At 42.1% G+C, this 21,047-nt stretch overlaps 1 protein-coding gene across 1 annotated transcript in view; it reads left to right on the forward strand.

Annotated features, from left to right (window-relative positions):
• TEDC1 (tubulin epsilon and delta complex 1) overlaps positions 1 to 20,561 on the forward strand; it is an 80,306-nt gene extending 59,745 nt beyond the window's left edge. Inside the window, exon 9 of the mRNA XM_076338037.1 lies at positions 19,313 to 20,561. Within this exon, the coding sequence (XP_076194152.1) occupies positions 19,313 to 19,672 (360 nt within the window). The 3' untranslated portion in view covers positions 19,673 to 20,561. The remainder of the gene's footprint in view (positions 1 to 19,312) is intronic.
• The last annotated feature ends 486 nt before the right edge of the window (positions 20,562 to 21,047 follow it).

The following is a 21,047-nucleotide window of genomic DNA, read 5'->3' on the forward strand; positions in this document are numbered from 1 at the left end:
GAGGTTCTCCTTAGCCCTCCTTTTGTTGCTAATGTATTTATAGAAACATTTTTTCTTGTCTTTTACGGCAGTAGCCAGATTAAGTTCTAGTTGGGCTTTGGCCCTTCTGATTTTCTCCCTGCATAACCTCACGACATCCTTGTAGTCCTCCTGAGTGGCCTGCCCCTTCTTCCAAAGGTCATAAACTCTCATTTTTTTCCTGTTTTTTATGTTAAATATTATATAATAACCATATGAAATTTTTTTAATGCTTAAATTTGGAAATGAAGTCCAAAAAGATTAACCGATGAATTCTTCATTGTACTTTGAAATATTCAAATGGGATTTGAATGACGGTTGATCAAGTTCCAGTGTTTCTGAGATTCAGTGAACGTCATATGAGTTTATGACTGTGGGAAACAAATGGAGTGCATCTTAGTGTATGGTTAAAAGGATGGTTTATCACAAGTGCCTTCTCTTCTACATGCCCTGGAACAGAATTGTTTTGTAATGCTACAAGACAGCATTTTTTGGAATGCTGGGGGTCAGATGACTCTCCATCAATCCTCTTTATAACAACCCTTCCTTTGAATAATGTCGCCAGTTATGTGATGTTTTCTGCCTGTAGTCTGTCTTTTTTCTCCACAGCCAGGATGCTTGCTGAATGCAGGCTTCTCTATCAATTGTATGTTTCTGCCCCCTTCAGTCTTTTCCCTGGAGAAATAAGCTTATCAAATCTTTCCTTCTATATTTTTTTTTTTTAGTCAAACAAAGAGAAGATATAGCAGTAGCTAAAGTGGTCATTATCTCTAACTTTGTATCTTGCGATACTGAGACATCTGGAAATTATCTTGGCTCTCACAGGCATGCCTGGCTGAGGGTCAGTACAGTTTATTATAGCTCTTGTTGCCCACTACCTTGTACTTCACAAAAAGCGTGATAATCCACAGAGTAATTATGTCTGTTGTTACCAGTAGGCCTCATGTCTGTGCCAGGCAACTGAGTAGAAACTGTTCTGAAGAAAAGAATTGAGGGCACATGATGAAACGTGATATACTGGCGAAGAGACAGCACAGTTTTTGCAGAGAGGAATCATGAATCTAAAATCTGTTGGTGCTCTTTGAAGGGACTAGTGAGCATGTGAGCAAGGGAGGTTGGATTGACGTCGTTTAATTGCATTTACAAATGACATTTGATTAAGTCCCTGAACAGATTCTCAACAAAAATAAATGCCCACGTGGCTGTCTTTCCTCTTACCCTTGAGCAAACAGCGGAGCAGGAAGCAGAGAGGAAGCGGCTGTGATCGGTTTGTGGAGGCGGTCACCAGTGGAGCCGCATGGGCCCGTGCTGCTCAGCGTGTGTATAACTGCTCTGGGAAAGGAGGTGGATAGCGAGGTGCCCAGGCTGAGATGAGACTAATCCCTGACAGCACATGTGAAGGACAACAGCAAAGGATTGTTGAGGGCCTTTGTACCGAGTAGTGAAGTGGTAAAACATCAAATAAAATTGGATGGAGATAAATCTAACAAAATGCATCTGAAGGGAGAATCATAATTTTACATGTGTTTTTTCTATCACGAGAATGAGCTCTTAGGGTTATAACGATAGTTCTGTGGCAATGTCAGTGGTCAAGAACAGCAAACCAAATCCTAAGAATTGTTAGGAAAGCAGAAGAGAGCAAAACTGAAAATACTGCTGGAATGCTGTGTGCAGTTCTGGTCCCAGCCCTAACTCAAAAAAAAGATGTGGTTGAGCTGAAAAGCACAGGGAGGGGAAGCAATGATGACCCCAGTTTTGAAAGTGTTTCTTTGCAAGAGAAATTTACTTAGGTTAGGGCTTCTTGCACTGGAAGAGGAGAGAATGAAGAGGGGTATTGCACTGGAAAAGGAGGAAACATTTTTTTACTGTTCTTCTGATGCTCCTTGGTTCTCACGATAGGTGAGAACCCAGGAATAACTGGACAAATTAATGAAGAAAAAAAATCATTGTTAAGCAGGAAATATGGAAAGTATTCTCTGGTCAGGAAAGTCCTACAGCCGCAAACTACTGGAGTTTAGGAAGTTGGATCCTCCAGTGAGGTATTGTTACATATTTGTCTAGTCCTAAACCTATTCCCTAGCTGTTTGCTATTGAAGACTATTGTGGCAGTGCTGGGTTAGATGGAGCTTTGATACAACAAGGTACGGTTGCTCTTTCTTTACATCCAGTTTTGAGCATCACAGTTCAGGAGAGAAATTGGGGAGAGTCCGGAAGAGAAAAATGAAAATCATTGTAAGTCTGGAACGTAAGGTCTCTGAAGGTCTTTATGTTAAAAATGGAAAGACTAAGGTGAGGTATATGATTCTTTGAATATGAAGAAGTTTTCTGTGGAGGAAAGATTCCCCTCCCCCCCCCCCCATGTCCTCAGTGAACGGGACAAGAATGCGTGTAAATCGCAACACAGAGATTCTAATTAGATACTAAGGAAAAAAATTCCTAATGCGCAGGGCACAGAAATGTTGGAGTAGGTTGTCTGGTGAGCTGTGAAGTCTCCGTTCCTGGACCCTGCACAAACCAGATTGTGCAAATACCTGTCAGGGATGGCTGAAGAGGAGTTGGACCTGCTCTAAGACTGTGGATTGGGCTTGAAAACTTGTTGAAGTCTCTTTCACTTATGCAAGCCTGTGAGTGATTGATTGACTGATTTTGGACTATGTAGAAGTATTTCAGGTGTGTTAAAGTCATTGCTATGCCATGATGTCTGGTTTGCACCATTAAACACAACTGCTTATTATTCAGGATGTGGTTTCAGGGGCGATATGTCTAATTGTTGCAGGTTTGATCATTTGCCCACTGTGATTCTGGTAGTTAAAACTACTGATCTTAAATGTTTTAAAATTAAGGAACTTATTTTCCTTATTTTCTGTTGTTTCTTTCTTTGTTTCCTTATTTTCTTTTGTTTTTTTTCTGTCTGCCCCCAGCACTTTCTTTGGATATGTGCTTGGAATGACCCTGAAACCATTTCCCCTTTCAGGGACATTCACTAGAAGACATCTGAATGTTGCCATGGGATTTGGGTGATTTGTGAAACCCTGATTAATATGACATTTTAACTGATACCCATCTCTAGGCAGCAATGTGTTCAGTATCTTGGAGGAGGAGAGGCGTATGACAGAGGTGTGATCTGAATACGGGGCTTTCTTATTGTTAGCTTTGTTCTTTTCCATGCAGTACTGGGCAAATAATCATCATTTCTTTGGTGACATTTTGGGGATTTGTAAACGATCAAAAAGTTGAGTGAAATGGTTAAGCTTTAAAAATGTTTCTCTTCTTAGAAACAAACTTAACTGTAAAAGATGAAATCTCCTAATTCCAGAAGAGAACTTGTTTGTTTACTTTTTCCTTTCTGAATATTTCATGTTATCTACTCCTCTATTTGAGAGAGGGATTTGATTTCAGTCTGTGTTAAACATTTGGCATCCACAAGCTGGAATGCAGAGTATTTGACTCCAAATGGTGATCGCTTCAGTTTTCATCACACAAATGCTCACACCATACTGAGCTTTTGTTGAAACTTGGGATATTGTATCTTGGGATCCTCTGTGTTCGCTAGCATTTAAAAGGAAGTCAGACTCCTTTGAGATGGCGATATGATGGGATGGAGCTTGCTCATGCATATGCCTTCGAAGCATGGCCCGGAAAGACTTAGAGCCATTAATCTGAGCTTGAACATGCTCCCTCCGCATGAGAGCCCTCTCCAGAAATACTGGTGGCTGTGCTTGCATGCTTGGCTCCCATTGTGCCTGAGTACTCAGAGTTGAGACTTAAGAGGTGGTAATCCCTGGCCTGTATCAGACTTCCTTAATGACGGTGGAAGAGCACACTGAAACCTGCATTTTGTCTTTGTTTCTGTATTTTTTCTCCTGATTGGTCAGCTCCCCTTCAATTCAGTAACCCCCAACCTTCCCAAACTGTTGCACCCGCAGCCTTGATAGGGATGGGAGGATGCAGGGCTGCCCATTTCGGAAGAGACACCCTTTGGATTCAGTGTGTTGGGGAGGGGCTGCACAGGAGAGGGATGTTTTGTTTTCTCTTGCTGGGGAGAGAGGAAGTGCAGGGGTGGTCAGCGGTGGCAGCAGGAATGACCTGGGACAACCCATCAAGTGGGGACGGTGAGGGCTGAAACGCAGAGAGGCTTTCGCTCCATCCCAAGAGTCCTGTGATTCACTCAAACTTTTTGCCACCGCCAGCTCATCACAGCACACTGCTGGAGACCTTGTAGATTCTAATAAAAAGCATTTTTTTTCTAAGGAACTTATATTTATAAAAGACTGAATGGTTTTTGATGTGCTTTGATTTAAGGCTTCACTATTTGAAGTAGGGAAGCAGCTTGAGAGGCTGATGCTGAAACATTGTCCTACATCCTTCTGGTTTTGCTTGGGGTTTTTTTGTTGTTTCTTCCAAGATTGAGTTGAGTTTTATCTACTCAAGCGAACACACTTCCAAAGTTTTTCTGTAAGCCTTGTAATGAATTGGAGGGGGGGATGAGGAGCTGTGGGTACCCTAGTAGCCACTGCCAGTGCTTGGTGGCTGTGCTGTGTGTGCGACTAACCTGCATGAAGAAAAAGGCATGTGTGGGTGAGGGAAATACAAAGCCTCATTATTTTCTCCACTGTGTGAATGGCGAGGGGCAACAGTGGGGATTGGACTGGCTCCTAGTGTGCTGCATTCCCTCCTCCACTGGTGCGGGGCCAGCTTGTCTTTCTGCTGCCTTAAACCCGGGACTTGTGGCAAAGGGGCAGCTGAGCTCTCACTGGAGAACTCTCTGAAGGCTTGTCAAAAGCTTTTTTTTTTTTAAAGCAAACTGTTCACATTGCATCTTTGCTATTTCTGTTGTTTATTCTAGTTCTCTGGGCTTTCTGCTAATATGAAGATGTTAGTGTAGCGGGCAGTTATTTATCCAGGCTGTCTGGGGGGCAGGAAGTGGAGGAGTGGTAGGGAATGGTTCAGTGCTGTTGTATTTCCTCAGTCAGCACATTCCCTTCCCCTGCCCCTTCCCCCGTCCCAGAGCATTTCTGTGTTCCACTTTGTATTTGCAAACCTCCATCTGGAGCACCGAGCAGCTGTCAGTGGAGCTTTTCTTGCAAAAAGAAATTGAAGAACTAGCAAGGCCACAAGAGCAGCTTTTGGAAATGCATGGTTGGCTGGGCCCAGATGCCTGGGGTAAGGGGGAGGAAACCGAGAGACATCAACAGAAACATCTGTCAAAGGGACCAGTGGAGAACATGGACAGGAGGATGGTGAAGATGACAAGGAGGGACAAGGCTAATGGCTTTTGTGTAGTTATTTAGTTAAATGCAGGATTAAATTTGCTGCTGATGGAATTGCCATGGTATTAGCAGATTTAGGTTATTAGAAAGCATGGCTCTGCTGTAAACAGTAGGAAGTAAAATCCTAATGTTTGTATTCACTTTTTGCTCATGTATTTTCTCGCATTGGTTTATTTGTCACTCATCTATATTCCTAGCAGGAGATCTGAGGCTGCTTGCTTCTGGTAAGCGCCCGTGGAGACTGTGGTGGAGATCCAAGTGATTGTTCTTGGAGGGCAGTGTGATCTCTCTTGTGTTGGAAGGAGGAAAGAAGCCATCTCCGTGCATCGGTTCTCCTCTTAACAGCAGGATCTAACATTTGTGTTAGACCTGAAGCTCCTAGTTAGCCTGGTTTAAGGCTGGCATGCATGTAGAAAGTTACTGCAGATAAGCAGAGCTGAGAGATTTTTGAAAGAATCTTGCTCACTTCTGAGAACTCTGTGCAGGTTGGTCAGACTTGAATAGTCAATGTTAAGCTTGCAGCATACAAAGAGATGAAAAAGATAAGTATTTATTCTTCATTTGCAGATGCAACTTGCTGTGCGGATTGCTGAATGAGTGCTGAACTGCGTGAGAGACAGAGACTATGTACCAGTTGCTAAATCAGCAAACCAATTTCAAACACACAAAAACTGTAACTGAAAATAAATTACCTAGCCTGACATTTTTCATGGGGCTTATATATTCTAAAAGACTCCAGCTCCTTAGGGAAGAGAGAAACATTAAAAACTTGAGTGCTGTCTTCTGTTTTGTGTGCAGAACTCTGGGGTTTGAAGTAAGCGTGGGTGAAAGTTTCTTGCTTCCCAAAAGATGCTGTTTTCCCTTCCTTTGCTGAAATGCAGAATGTTTGCTCAGGTGACACGATCAGTTAAAGTATAATCAATAACCAGTGTTAATATTTTACTTGCATTATTTGCCAAGATGTTGGATACCAACCAAGGCAATGAAACATGTAGTAAATGCAGCTGAAGAATTATACTCCAATAAATTTTAGATGAGCTTTATTTAACAATAAACTGTAAAAAAACCCATTCCAATGAGAGAACATGTTTTGTAGCCACTATAAATGTTTTAGTGCATTTTTAAGAAGTAAGTGTAGTACTTATGTTCTCACAGTTAAAACAAACAATAAAACATGGACGAAGACTAGGAACACCCATAGGGCTCAAATGCGCAAGATATATAAGATCGCAGGTCCCAGCACCACCTTTATCTTTTGAATGTGGAAAGCTTGGAGGCTGATGGGTGGAATTTGAGGTACCTGTGACCACAAGGTTGCTGGATTTTGAGACTCTCTTGCAAGTGGTGAGCCACTGCAACAAATGTTGTCTTCCACAAGGGCAGTATCTTGGGGACATAGCTAATTCTGGCTGAGAGAGGCCATATTAAACACCGTAGCCACTGGCTGTATTTTAGAGCAGCTCTATCTGAAACACTATTAATGTGTTTTACTGAACCTTTCAGAGTGGGTTTTGGGGACAGTAACTTCCAGGAGGTATCTGGCTTGCTTTACAGCTCCGAGCAGACTGTCAGGATGGGTTCCTCCTCTACCAGCAGGAGTTAGAAGCGTTGTGTACTTTGCAGTACTGCTTGGGTTTTAGGTGAGTTGATAGAGGTGCTTTTGGAAGGACTGTTTGCATTCGTGCATTCAAAGCTTAACTTTAAGTTTCCCTTTTTCTTAAAACCTTGGCCTTGTTCTCTCAGTCGTCTGCCCTGAAATCGAGGGTACTTGATCATAAGAGAAAAAAGTATGCAACTCATTTCTGTGTCTTTGTCCCTTGTGCTTGTAGAAGAATTGACATAAATCTGTAATTTCGTATTGTCACATCTCTTCTTCCCAGCCAGAAATGCATCTGAATAAAGCTTTAGTACACTTCTGAGCTCAGAACTCGCTACTTTTAACTCTTCATCTTATCGGCTCTCTCAAAACTGAGAGCTGTTTGATTTTTCCCTTTGCAGGCTAGCTGTAGGGCCTGGCCTTTGACTGCTGCAAGGGTCATGATGGGCATTCAAGCAGCTTCACATCCACCTACAGCTGCTACTCACCATCAAAACTGTGAGCTAATAAGAGAAACTGCTGAATGCATTTTAAGAGTAGTGGCTTTAGAAAATGTCTGCTTTTTCACTGAAACTCTGAAAATGTTTTATGTAGACAAATCTCCACCTGGGAGTTAAAGTTCATTTGCCTCATGCCATAGCTGTGGATAGGCTGGGTTGCTGGAGCGACCTTTGCTGCTCTGGATGCACTGCTCCTGCCTCCCCCAAAAGCAGAGAGAATAGCTGCAGGGCTGGGTGCTGGTGGAGGTTCTGCAGTGGTCATGCAAAGCCTCTGGAGGGGACAAGGGAGTATTTTCTAACTGAAACCCAAACTGGTTTGGGGGGTGAAGAAACTCCCTAGAAGTTGTGTTTGGTTTTTGTGTTGGTTTTTTTTCTCCCCTTGTAATTTTTGCATGAGACCGACCCTTTTCTGAAAATTTGTATGACTAGGTGGTAATACATTCCTTTCATCTGTGCATTTTAGCAGTGGTTTGTATAAACGTTCCTTTTTTTTGGCTGTATATACAGGGACTACATTGCTTGAATTAGTTTCACATCCTGTTCTCCCAAAGCAGGATAATACGGAGACGTGCCAGTCACAAGCAGCACTCTGATTCTAAAGTGGCTACTTCCATGTTGCACAGTGATAAAGCTCTGCTTAAAACAAAGTGGGGCCCTCCAAGCCTCTGCAAGTCACTTAGATCTGAGATGGTATCTCATATCATTAGTGTTTGCTGCCCAAGAGAAGTTTGGAAGAACAAATTGAAAAATAAGTAAGCAATTTATTATATGAAGCTCTACTTGTCTATCGCCTTCCTTTGTAATGTGTAGTTGTCAGGGTCTTTTTCAAAGTAGCACTGCAGCCTTTCTGCAAGTGTCTAAACTACTTACGCTGACATACTCTGGTTTTCATATCATATATTTTCAGTATGCCCATTACTACATGAATTTGTGTGATCTTCTAATTGAATTCAAGGATTTTGAAAAATCTAGAGATAAAACTGTAGTTAAAAAGAAATGCATTGTAAAGGCTGGGCTGTTAGAATGGAATTTTTTTTATTACTGTAAAATGCTGAAGACTTATAATTTGGAGAAGGAAATAGGTGTTTATCTCTTATTCCCTGTGGTGTGCATTCGGAATTGTGTGGTGTATGAGACTTTCACAGGTCTGAACCGTGTCTCATTGTAGTTGATGATAAAGAATCTGCAAGTTTGATGCTCCTGCCTGGAGCTGGCCCACCTTCCTGGGAGCAGTGGGACCGTACTGGGTGGCGGGTTTGCATATCTTCTTCGGAAGTAGCTGAAGAGGTTTAGATGAGCTCCCAGCTCCAGAGCACAGTGATTCTGCCCATCTTGTTGCATGCTCTTGCTGATGCTTCATGTCTGCTCTTTTTGTGCTGGCATTGCTGGCATCCTCTTTAGCTGAACAGAGGTGATGGAGAAATTGCTGGTTTCTTTGAAGACCACTTATTATTTTAAGATTTGTCCCTGGCTGGTTCTGCCCACAGAGTTGCTGCAATAGAATAATCACATTACATTTTTGACTCCCATCTATTTTTTTTTCTTTGAGTTCAGTTGTTCTCCTCAAAAGTTAACCACTGGAAAAGAAAATTACTCATGCCAAAAACTCAGGAACAGAGAGTTCAGAAAATATCCATACAACAGGAAACTTTTTTATAGCTTTGTGGAAGAGGGATGTATCTCATGAGGCTTTCAGCATAGCTGCCTTTGTTCTGGGCTGTTTGCCTCAGGTATGCCCTTTAGCAATCCAACTCAAAGGTTGTCCTTGAAGCAACTGCCTCTTTGTGCATCTCTTCAAGGGTAGGATCCAGTGCAGCTCCGTCACAGGAGGAGAGCTGGATGAAGCCCTTACTGTAAGCAAGTCTGTTCACACAGGCTCACTGCACAGCAGTCAGAGAGTTCAGTTGCTTTTAGGCCTAAGAGGATTAATTTCCCTTTTGCTTTGCCTGTGTGATAGATATTTGTAGGCTCAGCAAACAGGCAATGCTTTTATCAGGTGTGTGCTTTTGTGTTTTGTATTGATATTTGGAGGTATACTTTGCATTTTTCTGGTAAAGACCCTGAAAAAATCTTAATGTTCTTTTCCTATTTTCTTAATCCTATATCCTTTTCCTTTATCTTAAGCTAAACTGACTTTTCTGACTCCTATCAATGTCAATAGATACATGACTCTAAATACAGACCCATTTGATTATCTTAAAAAAAAAAAATCAACAAAAAAACCAAAGGGAAAAAAAAACCCAAACCAACAAAAGTATGTTATCCATTCAGACAAGATCAGGTCACTCCTCTTTATGAAATTCTCTCATTTAAATGTTTTAATTAACTTCTAACTTTCCATTACTGCGCTTCCTCACCATCTAAAAGCTTTCCATTGGAAAACAGCGTGGATGTCGTTCTGAAGGCTTTGCAGTATTCAGTGTATAATAAAAGGAAGCACAGAGCAGCAGTGCCCTGCCAGACCGTGGTAGCTGTTCTCATTGGGTGCAGCTATGTGCATTCCTGATACTGAAACTATACTTTTAGTTTCTCCTCAGAGGAATCCTCCCCCAGTTAAAAGATGGCCTTCTATTCCTAGATAAAATAGGTATTCTCTGTAGCTTCCCTGTCAATTTGTTTTGGAATGACAATAGGTGCGCCTGGGAGCAAGCATTTGAATAGTGAATGTCTTGCTTAAAATGCCTAAGATGGAGATGCATACATTCCTCTCTAATTGCAGGAAATTGCAAATCCGGGCAAAATTTGGAATGCAGCTGCTTGTATAATTACATCTTCTGTCAGTTGCTATAGCTCAGCTTTACAACCCTTTTAAAACGTCTTCATAGTTTACGGTACAAATAATGCCCCCATTAATGTTACTTTGGGATCACCCCTTTCATTTATTCGCCACCAATTCCAAAGGCCTAAGATTGTTCTTCTTGCTGCACTAATAATGAGTGTTAGAAATTAGTAACTATATTAAGGTGAAATTTTGCTTTAGCTGTTAGAATTATTGTTAAGCCAAAAGAAATTATTTGAGTTTCTTAACTGTTGCTGGGGTTTGGGTTTAGTAAGAAATACCCATGCATGTACCTAAAACCAGTCTGATCTGCCTACAGTATCAGGTTTTGGATACGTGCAAACCTTTCATTTCATGGCCTTATGAAATAGAAGGTAATGGGTCGTGGAAAAGTTGTTAGGTTATTGGCAACTACGTGTTGCTATCTGCTACTGGTTGTTAAATGACAGATAAGATATAGATCACAATTTAGAGCTTAATGAAATGTGTTGGCCCCACTTATACCACCATCACAATTGAAAAATGGTTGAAAAGTTGGAAAGGCTTAAAGGAGGGGTAATAAAGGAATTATTTGGTCTGTCTTTTTGAGAGGTGAGAAAAGTGTAATTTAACCAAGGCAAAGTTAGAGCTGGATCATGTTCTGCAAGTTCTTAGACAGAAGTGGAGTTTTGAGGGTATAAGACTTAGATGAAGGATGGTATAAGAAGACCCAGTGGCTGAGGCAGAACTCACTGAAGAGGGGCATATTTTTAACCATCAACTTATTTCACTGCTGAGATAACACAGTGATAGGGTAGTTTCTTGATCTGCTGGAGCCTGTGTTTAAAAAGCCAAAAGTGTATGTTTCTAGAAGAGACCCTGTAGCTTACCAAAATATAGTAGAACATTGCAGAAATTACTAGGTGGGATACTGTAGCCTGTGCTTTGTGGTAGGTTAGGCTAATCAAACAGTTTATTATGACTTTAAATCCATAAATGCATGAGCATTGGTATTAAATGGGCTATTTCAGAAGAACATCAAGTGTCTTTGTGTACAATCAAGGATCTCACAAGAAGAAAGAAACCTCATTTAGGCAGGACAGTGTGGGAAGTGTTCGGCTATTAAAATAGAAAATGATGGTTTCCAGTGTTTTTAACTGGTTACTCTTCAGTGTGTAGAAATTGCTGCAGAAAATTAAAAACCTTGAAAGCTTACAGCAAAGAAGCTTGATTCAATGAGACAGGTTTTATAGAGCTGCAGTACTAACTCTGTAACTTTCTTAGAGGTTTGAAATTACATTTGGGCAAGTTACCATAAGACATGAATTTAAAATTAGAGTGAGGGTTTTTTTATAGTAAAACACCTGCTTACTCAGTGTTGTAGTGTTTCCAGAACAGCTGATTGCAGATACTGCCTTTGCTTTAACTTGTGGTTTTTTTTGTATAAGCAGCAAATGCCTTTAGATGTTTTTGTGAAGGTTGGGGGTCTGATTATCTTGGAAGTCACTGTTCAGCAAATGTTTGAACTTCATAGGCTCTGCAGGGTCCTGTCCCCCCCCGCTCCATAATTTTTCCCAGAAAGTAGGAAATGCAGGATTTAATTTTCCATCACTTACGCATTCACAGCGTCCCTTGAAATGGTGCCTTTCTCTGCTTCTCTGAGGCTGAATGGGTTGCTGTCTATAGCTAAGGACGGAAAGCATTTGTTATACACTTAACTATGATTGTTCAAAAAAAAAAAAGCAAACATTTTTGTTAAAAGAAACTGGCCCCCTAGCCAAATTATTATTTGTTTATTGTTAAAGTGTAAAGCCCTCACCCTACTTATGCATGAAAAAGATTTTATTTTTATGCCTTTGGGGACACACAAGCACACAAAACACTTGTGTTGTTCATAACTGTTCTGTTCTGTACAGAAAACAGTGACAAACATGGAGAGCAACAGTGTTGACTTCTTGTTGTGGTTCAACCTCAGCTGGCAACTGAGCACCACACAGCTGCTCGCTCACTTCCCCCCCCCCCCAGTGGGATGGGGGAGAGAATCGGAAGAGTGAAAGTGAGAAAACTCGTGGGTTGAGATAAAAAGTTTAATAATTGAAATGAAATAAAATACTACTATTACTACTACTAGTAGTAATAATAAGAAGAATAATATACAAAGCAAGTGATGCACGATGCAATTGCTCACCACCTGCCGACTGATGCCCAGCCAGTCCCCGGGCAGCGGCCCCCCCGGCCAGCTTTCCCCAGTTTATGTACTGAGCATGACATCACATGGTATGGAATGTCCCTCTGGCCAGTTTGGGTCAACTGTCCTGGCTGTGCCCCCTCCCAGCTTCTTGTGCACCTCCAGCCTTCTCAGTCGGTAGAGCATGGGAAGCTGAAAAGTCCCTGACTAGTGTAAGCACTGCTCAGCAACAACTAAAACATTGGTGTGTTATCAACATTGTTCTCATCCTAAATCCAAAACACAGCACTGTACCAGCTACTAGGAAGAAAATTAACTCTATCCCAGTCAAAACCAGGACACTTGTTCAGTTCTTGCTATCTCTAATGATGTTTGAGACAAACTCTGCTTGGGCATCTTCTTTCACAGACAGACCATGGTGCATGTTTTTCAGCGCTGCTCTGTGTGCGGCAAGGTGCAGAATGCGTATTGTATAGCCAGGAAATTCTTGTATAGGAGCACAAAGAGGTTGTGGGTGGGAATTGTGGGATCCCTGTGACTATTTTTATTGTATTCCACTTTTAATTAATACTTAGAGATCTTTCTGCTATGGTTATAGCGGACTCTGCTCTTCCCCCTTCTATGTTACTGATACTTTTGCTTATTATTTCCTTTTGCTCCCTTTCCTTTTGTACTTGGTGCTGTTTTTTCAGTGCTGACAGGGAGGGCTTTCTTAAAAGTAGTCCGCAAATCCTTCTCTATCCTGTTTTCTGTATCCCAGACAGACTGCTTGGGATTGCAGTTCTGCAGGGTTTTTCTCGGGGGGTGGGAGAGGGTGGTGGTAGAATAAACACTAGATATAAACTGTAAGACAGCAAAATGTATAAATAATGATCACTTATAAAGTGTTATTCAGGCTTGTACTGATTAAAGACAAGTGTTTGCAAGGTTCAGCCCCTGGACTGATCTGGATTCCAGTCTGGAAACTGAAAACTCCTAAACTAGCCTTAATTTGCCACGCCTGGTTTCCAGCGCTCAGCTGTCAGGATTTCTGCATGGCACCCATGCCAGCAGTCTCTGAGCGATGCCAATATCTCCGTGCTTATCCCACTTTCATTTTTTACTTATAGATCTTTATCTATAATTGATGCTTGTCTGTTGAATAAGAGTCTGCTCAGTATACATGGAAACTGAGAGCTCTGGGTAGCTCCTCTAACCTGGGGAACGCCTCTCAGTGCTTGTGCTTGGGATATTGCAATAGGCTGGGGAGCTGTTCAGAGCCAGGCAGGTGAGTGCACTGGCTGGCCTGGCAGGTCTCTTCTATTTCTGCAGTCTGGCCCCTCATTAATCATATATTTCACTTCACCCTTTTCAACTCCCCAGGTACAGGGGGCCATCTTAGACGTGATAGCTTTAAAATAAACCTCGGAAATGAGCTTCCTTTAGGAATAAAAAATTCTGCAAGTCAAATGCTGTTTGGTGTTTTCAGAGGAATTAGACGAGTTTATGAAAGGTATTGGGTGATTATGTCCTGATAGCAAATGCAGTATGACTTGGTGGCTTGGATATTGCATCCGTTCATATTTCCTAATTTCCTTTCACTCCCCAACCCAAAAAGACAAGATCTGAGATTTTTCTGTTTGTTCCTTGTGACTCGGAGCACAAAGGAGCAGGCTGCACTGCGTTTTCCAGCAAAGGCAGGCATCGTGGTTTGTAGTATCTGTACAGAATGGCAAGAATAATTTGTATTTCATGCTGTATGGTTATGGGGTCTTCTCCCTGTTTATAAGAGAAATACAAGAGAGAATGCGTGGACAGATAGGACTGGAGGCAGAAAACGTGCCATTTCTAGGCTTGTGCAGTTTGTTTTTCTGAACAATATCATTATTATAGCCATTCTGCAAAACTCCGAGAATAATTTGAAGACATTGTGATTTAAAAATAATGACATGATTCTTGTCTTTATCATCCACTTCAAAAGGAGCTCCAATAATTTGGTTTGCTGCTCCTTCCTCGAAGCTGGCAACAACGCAATCACAAAATGGAAATGCTCCTATGCCTCCCCCCACTCTCTTCCTCAAAATAGGTGTTTGGACCTTTCATTGCTGCTGCATTTTAAACTTCATCTCTAACTAGTGGCCTCATTCAAGTATGTAACTGAGAGGCAGAGTGTTCACTTGCTTTCTGAGGTTTTCAGGTTGCCATGTGAAGTTTTAACAAGCTGAAATGTTGACTTCCAGCATTTGGAAGATTGTCACTTTTGTTAGGTCATTACTGGAAATTATTTAAATAATGTGATGTGGTTATCTAGATCTCTTAGCATCTCTTTGGGATGTCTTGCATGTTGGTAAAATTCTCTCCAAATAAGTTCACGCCCATCTTGCTTCTTAGCAGAAAAAGAACCATTTTGTGCATCATTTTTACCACACTTTTCATTAGCGAGCTGTTAAACTCTGACATGGATCAGCCTCTCAGGGCTGTTTCTGAGCCACACGGAATGAGACGCAAAGCTCTGGGAAGCTCATTACCACCAAGGTGCAAGCAAATGTGAGGGAGCTGAGGAAACCACAGCAGTAATTGTGAAGGGCTGGACGGTCTCCTCTTTGAGGAGAGATCAAATGAGCTAAACGTGTAGGTCATCTAAGCAGTTGATAGAAGTAGACCTCCACAAGATGGGCAACTGAAAGACTAGGACTGTCCACATAACAAATTAGCACACGTCCAGAGAAGGTGAATTTGGGTATTACTGTTCTGGCCTCAAAACAGTGGAACATGCAAAGAAACTGGAAGGCAGCTTATTTAAAATGTGTGACACATTACCTTTTCCATGGTTTGCCCACTGAACTCATTGCTACAAAATTTGTTGAAAGGCAGAAGATGCCCAGGACTGAAAATAGCTGAGATAGCTGTTTGGATGAAAAGGACAGCCTTACCTTAGGTTAGAAGAAATTTCAGAGAAGGTAGGGGTGAGGAAGTGCTGGGGAAGTTAACTATGTGTGTAGGTGTTTGCAGGCTTGAGGTCTCTCCTGTGCATCAGTGCTTAAGTTAATCCACCATGGTGGGGACTGAGCCAAGCTGCCTGCTCAGCCTGTTTTTTGGATGTGCCTCACCTCACTGCCCCTTTCCAACTCTGGACTAGGCCCACCCTGTTTTGGCTGAGCCTTTTTCCTCAATCAGACCTCAGCCTGAACATTTTTGGAAACGCAGCATCAATCATGGTGCTGTCCCTGGGGAGATGGGAAATCCTTTCCACACTTGATGGATGTCCTGCCTGGCTTAATTCCACCACGTCAGGAACTAGAGGCCACCTGTCTCTGCCCACCTGTCCTGGTTTCAGCTGGGAGTGTGAAACCTGGTGGGGTACATTGACCCTGGAGCGCGCAGAGGGACAGCACGCTTCCATGGGCTCAGTTACAGTGTCTGTGAGTGACTGCTCTGTTGTGCTGTTGTGAACAGCTAACCGGCTCAATACTTGCTGCAGAGCGGGATATGTGTCAGTTTGAAGATGCTGATTCCTCATCAGCTGATTCCCTCTGTTTGGCGTGGCTTTTCTCAAAATGCACCGGGTCCCTTTGGGATGAAGTTGGTGCTGTAGAAGTGAAAACTATTATTATCATGTTGTATTTATTCGGAGAGGATGTGCAGCAGTTGTCAGACAGCACTATGTACTTAATTGGGAATTCAACTTCCAGCTGGTAGATTGAGACTGAAAGGCAGAGCTGTGGGATAGAGACGGGCAGACACAAAATGCTGAGGCTCCTAATCTTTTATAATATGTTTGTTTAATACAAAGTGGTCTGCTGAGATTGTTTTGCAGTGGAGAATAATAATTGTGTGCTGACTAATGGGAGAGAGCAAGCTGTTAAAGAGCATCAATTAACCATACAGGAGGAGGTTATTGAGTATTTTCACAAGTGTTCAGGATGTGAAGAGTAAAGAATATTACTTGAAGGTAACCCTTAGAGAATTTTTAGCTATTGAAATCTACAAATTGCAACAAGAGTATTTGTGGACATACATATGGTTGCAGAGCTTACCAGGAAGAACAGTGCAAAAAAGAACTCAAGCTAGCTTTCCAACTCCAGATTGTGCTGATAAGAAATAAATAGTGCTTTGCTAACCTTGTTCTCTTATTTCATATCCATTATTTTGAAAATTTCCCCTGTTAAATTTATCTAATGTTGTCCCAGGGAATATTGGCTCTCTTTACAGAAGATAACATGTGCAGTGCCCTTCTGATACTTGGATGTCAGAATTTGTTGTACTTCTGGTTCCCTGACTGCCTAACTGAAAGGCTGTTGTCCTTGTCCTTACAGCTGCTCCTGCTTCAGTATAGTAATTCCTATTGCTGCTATTGCTATGAGTTAGAACTCAATGCACTTAGTACTGAGAGGAGCATGCTCTTCCATCATGTGCCTTGCACAATGGATAATAAAATTCTCCAATTTTGGACAGTGGAGAGTATTAAAACCTATGTTTCATTAGGAATCCTTTTATACAGACCTACTAGTATTCTGCCTGAGTTTAATGCAAAAAATAAATAACATTTTGTGGGCTCTGTTTGCTGAGTGATTTTGTTCTTTGTAAGTAACAGGAAATCTTTCCCATCCTGGATTCCAGTGTTAAATCCACTTTGTGCAAACATCGTTTTCCATTTATTCATTGGCAGTGGGGAGACCAGATAACATTGAATTTATTTTTTCGGTTTTGTTTCTTCTAAAGCGGTGTTAGAGAATTGGACCTCAGATATTCTTTTAGCAAACAGCAAGAGATGTCCTGGGATTCCTTGAGGATTATGATAAAGAGGGACCCTTGGTTCCTGGACAAGGGCAAAGATAGACTTCTCTCAGCTTCAACTCTCTATTCAAATGCCTTAATCAACAGAGGTCTCCTTTAACAGATGGTTCTGCATCGATAAAGCCTTTAACATGTTAGGAAAAATTCAGATAAATTTACTCCTTTTCTGATTTGATTGATTTTCTTAATCTTTTTCTGAGGGGGGGGGAATAACGCATCAGAAGACTATGGAGAGGATTAATTACTTGGCTGCAAAACTCATGAAGATATTCTGATGAAAGATGTGGAATAAGTGAGTGAAGCCCTGGTGAAGTTGGTGTCAGTGGGGAAATTTAACTGTGACTGCAGCCCTCGTGCCTGCAGCGTTTCGCACTGTTAAGAGAACATAGTCTGCTCCCCTGTATGTCACAAGCGTCTGAATTTGTTTCAGTAGTGAAACCCTCCCTGCTGATCTATGGAAAAAATCATTTTGTCTGCAGTTATGGCAGCTGGTTTGACCCTGAGCAGTTGTAGCTTGGGAGTGGCAAAGGCAGGGGGGGCTTTGCTACCTTAGGACTCTTGTCCTTGCAGCTGGTGCTGCTTTGAGCTCTGACCAATCTCTGGTGCTTCAGAGAGATGCCAAAACATCCCTGACTTTACAGGGAACTTGTCAAAGCCCAAATATGTGAGATACCAATATCTTAATGCAGATCTGCAGATTTAAAACCCCAAGGAGCTGTTCCGCTTCACCTGTGGCCAGGGAACGGACGGGTTGCAGAGCAGCTTCAAGGCTGGAAGGGGGTATTGTTAGCACTGAGCTTGACCTGAGCTGAGCTTTGGCCAAAGGATTCATCCCTGGAGCAGCAATGAAGCATTTCATGGTTCATTATCCTCACAGTAGGAAACAATGTGTTATTCTGAAGCTGAATATCTAACGTAAATTTTCATCCATTTGATGTTCTTATGGCTTTGTCAGCAAAGTCTGGTCTCTCACCACTTTCTTTTCCACTTTCTTTTAGGATCTAAAGCAAATTATGTATCTGTCTCCATGAATGGAATAGTTTGAGCTCTTGAAGTTTCATACTATAAGGCTTGTTTTGTGGGCTGTGAGTCATTAGGTGACCTGTCTTTGAATCCTACTCTGTTTCCCTGTGGTTTTTTTGAAGCATGAACTCCAGAGCTGCACACAAGTTCCAGGAGAGCTCTGGGACTTGTGCAGGTTGCAGAGGCAGCATCACTTTTCTGAAAGTTTGCTGCTTTTTGGCTGAGCTGATTTGGCAGCTTGTTGCCATAGCAGAAACAGAAAATGCCATTGGACCAAGAACTGTTTCCCTGAAGGCCTTCACGCAGGGTACCTCTTCTTATGGATGTTTCCCCACTGACAACTACATTTTGAGATGAGTCATTGAATTCATGTTTAATCCACTAGTAAAACTGGCAAGGCAATTACCATCTTGCAAGTTCTTCAAATCAAATTGTTAGAGAACATTAAATCAAACGCTTTGGAGAAATCCCAGTATATACAGTTGCTTTTATCATCCAGACTGTGATTCTGTCACAAGAAAAACTTTGTTTTATTGGGCCTATCTTCAGTGAAAGTGTGCTGCCTGGTATTCATTTTGGTCTTAGCCTCTACATTTTTGTCTCTGCTCCATTATTTTCCTTTTCTTATTTGTTACCCCATAATGAGAAGTGAGAATTAAGGGATTTCTAGCTTACAGTTGTCATCCCTACTTTTTAGCATTGCCAAGTACAGAAAGCGTTTGCAAACTGAATTAATACTGTTCGTCACGAGGCAATTAATCTGTTATGACAGCATGGTGGCTTAAAGCACAATGGTGATGAAGGCCGCTCTGCTGGGTCTCCCTTTTTGCTCCATGTGTTTTGCTCTGAAGTCAAACCACCCACTCCTCGGTAAGAGGGAAGCGTGCAGAGCCCTTGTGTATTAGTCATCAGTGGAGGGGCTGGTAGACTGTGAATCTGCAAACAAATTGCTACAGGCAGCTTTTTGGTCACTGAGGCTGCTACCTGATAGAAAGCATGTGTAGCGTAAGTCAGTTTTCACTGCCACGCACTTAGGTTTGCACTCACAGTTGGCTCTCTTCTCTTTGGTACATGCTAGTCCAAACGTGACATTTTATGTTGCTTCCTGATGGGAGGATTTTTTCACAGAAATCTACCATACTCTTTTTTTTCCCCTTTTTTTTTTCTTTCTTCTCTCTACAGGTGAAAACAAGAGAGGAAGAACTACAGAAGGAGTGGTTCTCTGTCACTGCTAGAAAGATACAGGAAAGTGTTGAACTAAAACTGCTAGATCTTGCATACCTTTGTGCGCCAAAAAAAAAAAAAAAGCATGGTTCGTGCAGACTGGTGTTCAGAAGCAAACATCCTGCCAGCAAAATGGGCTTCGGTAGGTCTGCATCCAAGGACCCTGTTTCAGCTGTCAGCGCTACAGACGTGATCAGAGAACTGCAGATGAGAGAGGCCAGCCTGGAGAGAGAGCTGAAGCAGCTGCAGGAAGAGTGCAGGCAGAGGCTAGATGAAATTGCAGAAGGCTTGGATGGAGTGATTTGTATCTCCCCTTGAAGAGATAAAGCTGGACTGAGAAGAGCAAAGGAATAGACTGACTTGATCAGAACATACTGTGCAGCTTGGCATGGGGGAGCGCGAGGTGAGGAACCAAATGTAATTTCTAATTTTTAAGCCTGGGAATCATAACTTGTTATGGCTTTGCGACTTGCACTGGGGCCATAACCTTGGTGGTTCTCCCTGCAGCCCCTTTATTGCTAACCTTGCTAATTAAATTCTGCAGCAGGCCTTGGTGGGAGCGTGTGTAAATCTCCCTTTTATCTTTTGGATTTCCAGTTCTTCTGCCAAGCACTGGGCTCTTTTACAGTGCTCAGCTGCTAGGCACGGCATACTTTGAGGCTGCGCATTGAAGTACTAATTGCATTCAATATTTTCCAGCAAATGGAAGAGTTCATTAGTCAGAAAAGTCCAGGTATTGGAGAACATGCGAAGTACCAAGGCTGAGAGAGATTGGAAATGTTCAAGAAAGTGTGCTGTTTTAATTCAGCTAGTTTGCATGTTTGTGGCAGCTATAATGCAGTCACCATAAGGAAAAACAAATGCCTAATAATAAATAAAGCAGCACACTGATTTCATTTACTGGTGTGATGCACTTGAAGTAATTGGGTTCTCAAAGAGAATGAGCTAGAAACCCATTCCACCGAGTTATGAGTCACAATAAGGTAACTTATGGATCTGCTATAGGAAATGTCTGTAAAATAGAAATATGACCTTAACTTCCAAGCTTGAGGAGTCTCCAAGCTCTGTCTCTGGAGGCTTCTTCCCCTGGAACATGCAAATGTTTTTCACTTGGCATTCATTTCCTACCCTTTTCTGTTTTGCTTTCACCAAGGAATATTTTTATATTCTAGTTGTACACTTTCAGGAATAAATAAATTTAAAAAGACCAGTTTGCTTTTCGTTTGTGAATTGCTATGAGCAATGGGCTTTCCTCAATCTGGATTTCTGTCTACTACCCCAGCTCAGTGGTGTTGCTGATTACCAGCTGCTTTTGGCTCACTCAGCAGCCAAACGTGAGGAACGTTTAAGGACCTCTTTCCAGGCATCAGTACGATTGCTGCTCTGCAGGGAGACCCTGTGCAGGTGGGAGTGGGTGGACAAGGCTCAGGTCTCCTGGTTTCTGCTGCACCAAGTAAACTTCAGATGCTTCCAGACCCTGCTCATCTGCACCACCTGTATTGGTTCTCATGCAGTTTTTGCAGAAGTGAGTGGCAATGCAAATGTCAGCAGAGAGCCACATGGGGAGGGCTGGTTTGCCCTGGTTTCACCCTGTTGAACACAGCATTGCCGGTAAGGCAGGAGTATGCAAGTTCAGTTCAATACGGGCCAAGTTTCAGACAGCCTTTCCTCTGCGTGGAGCCGGTGGCTTCTC

Source organism: Aptenodytes patagonicus, chromosome 5 (assembly GCF_965638725.1).
Source record: "Aptenodytes patagonicus chromosome 5, bAptPat1.pri.cur, whole genome shotgun sequence".
Classification (NCBI taxonomy): domain Eukaryota; kingdom Metazoa; phylum Chordata; class Aves; order Sphenisciformes; family Spheniscidae; genus Aptenodytes; species Aptenodytes patagonicus.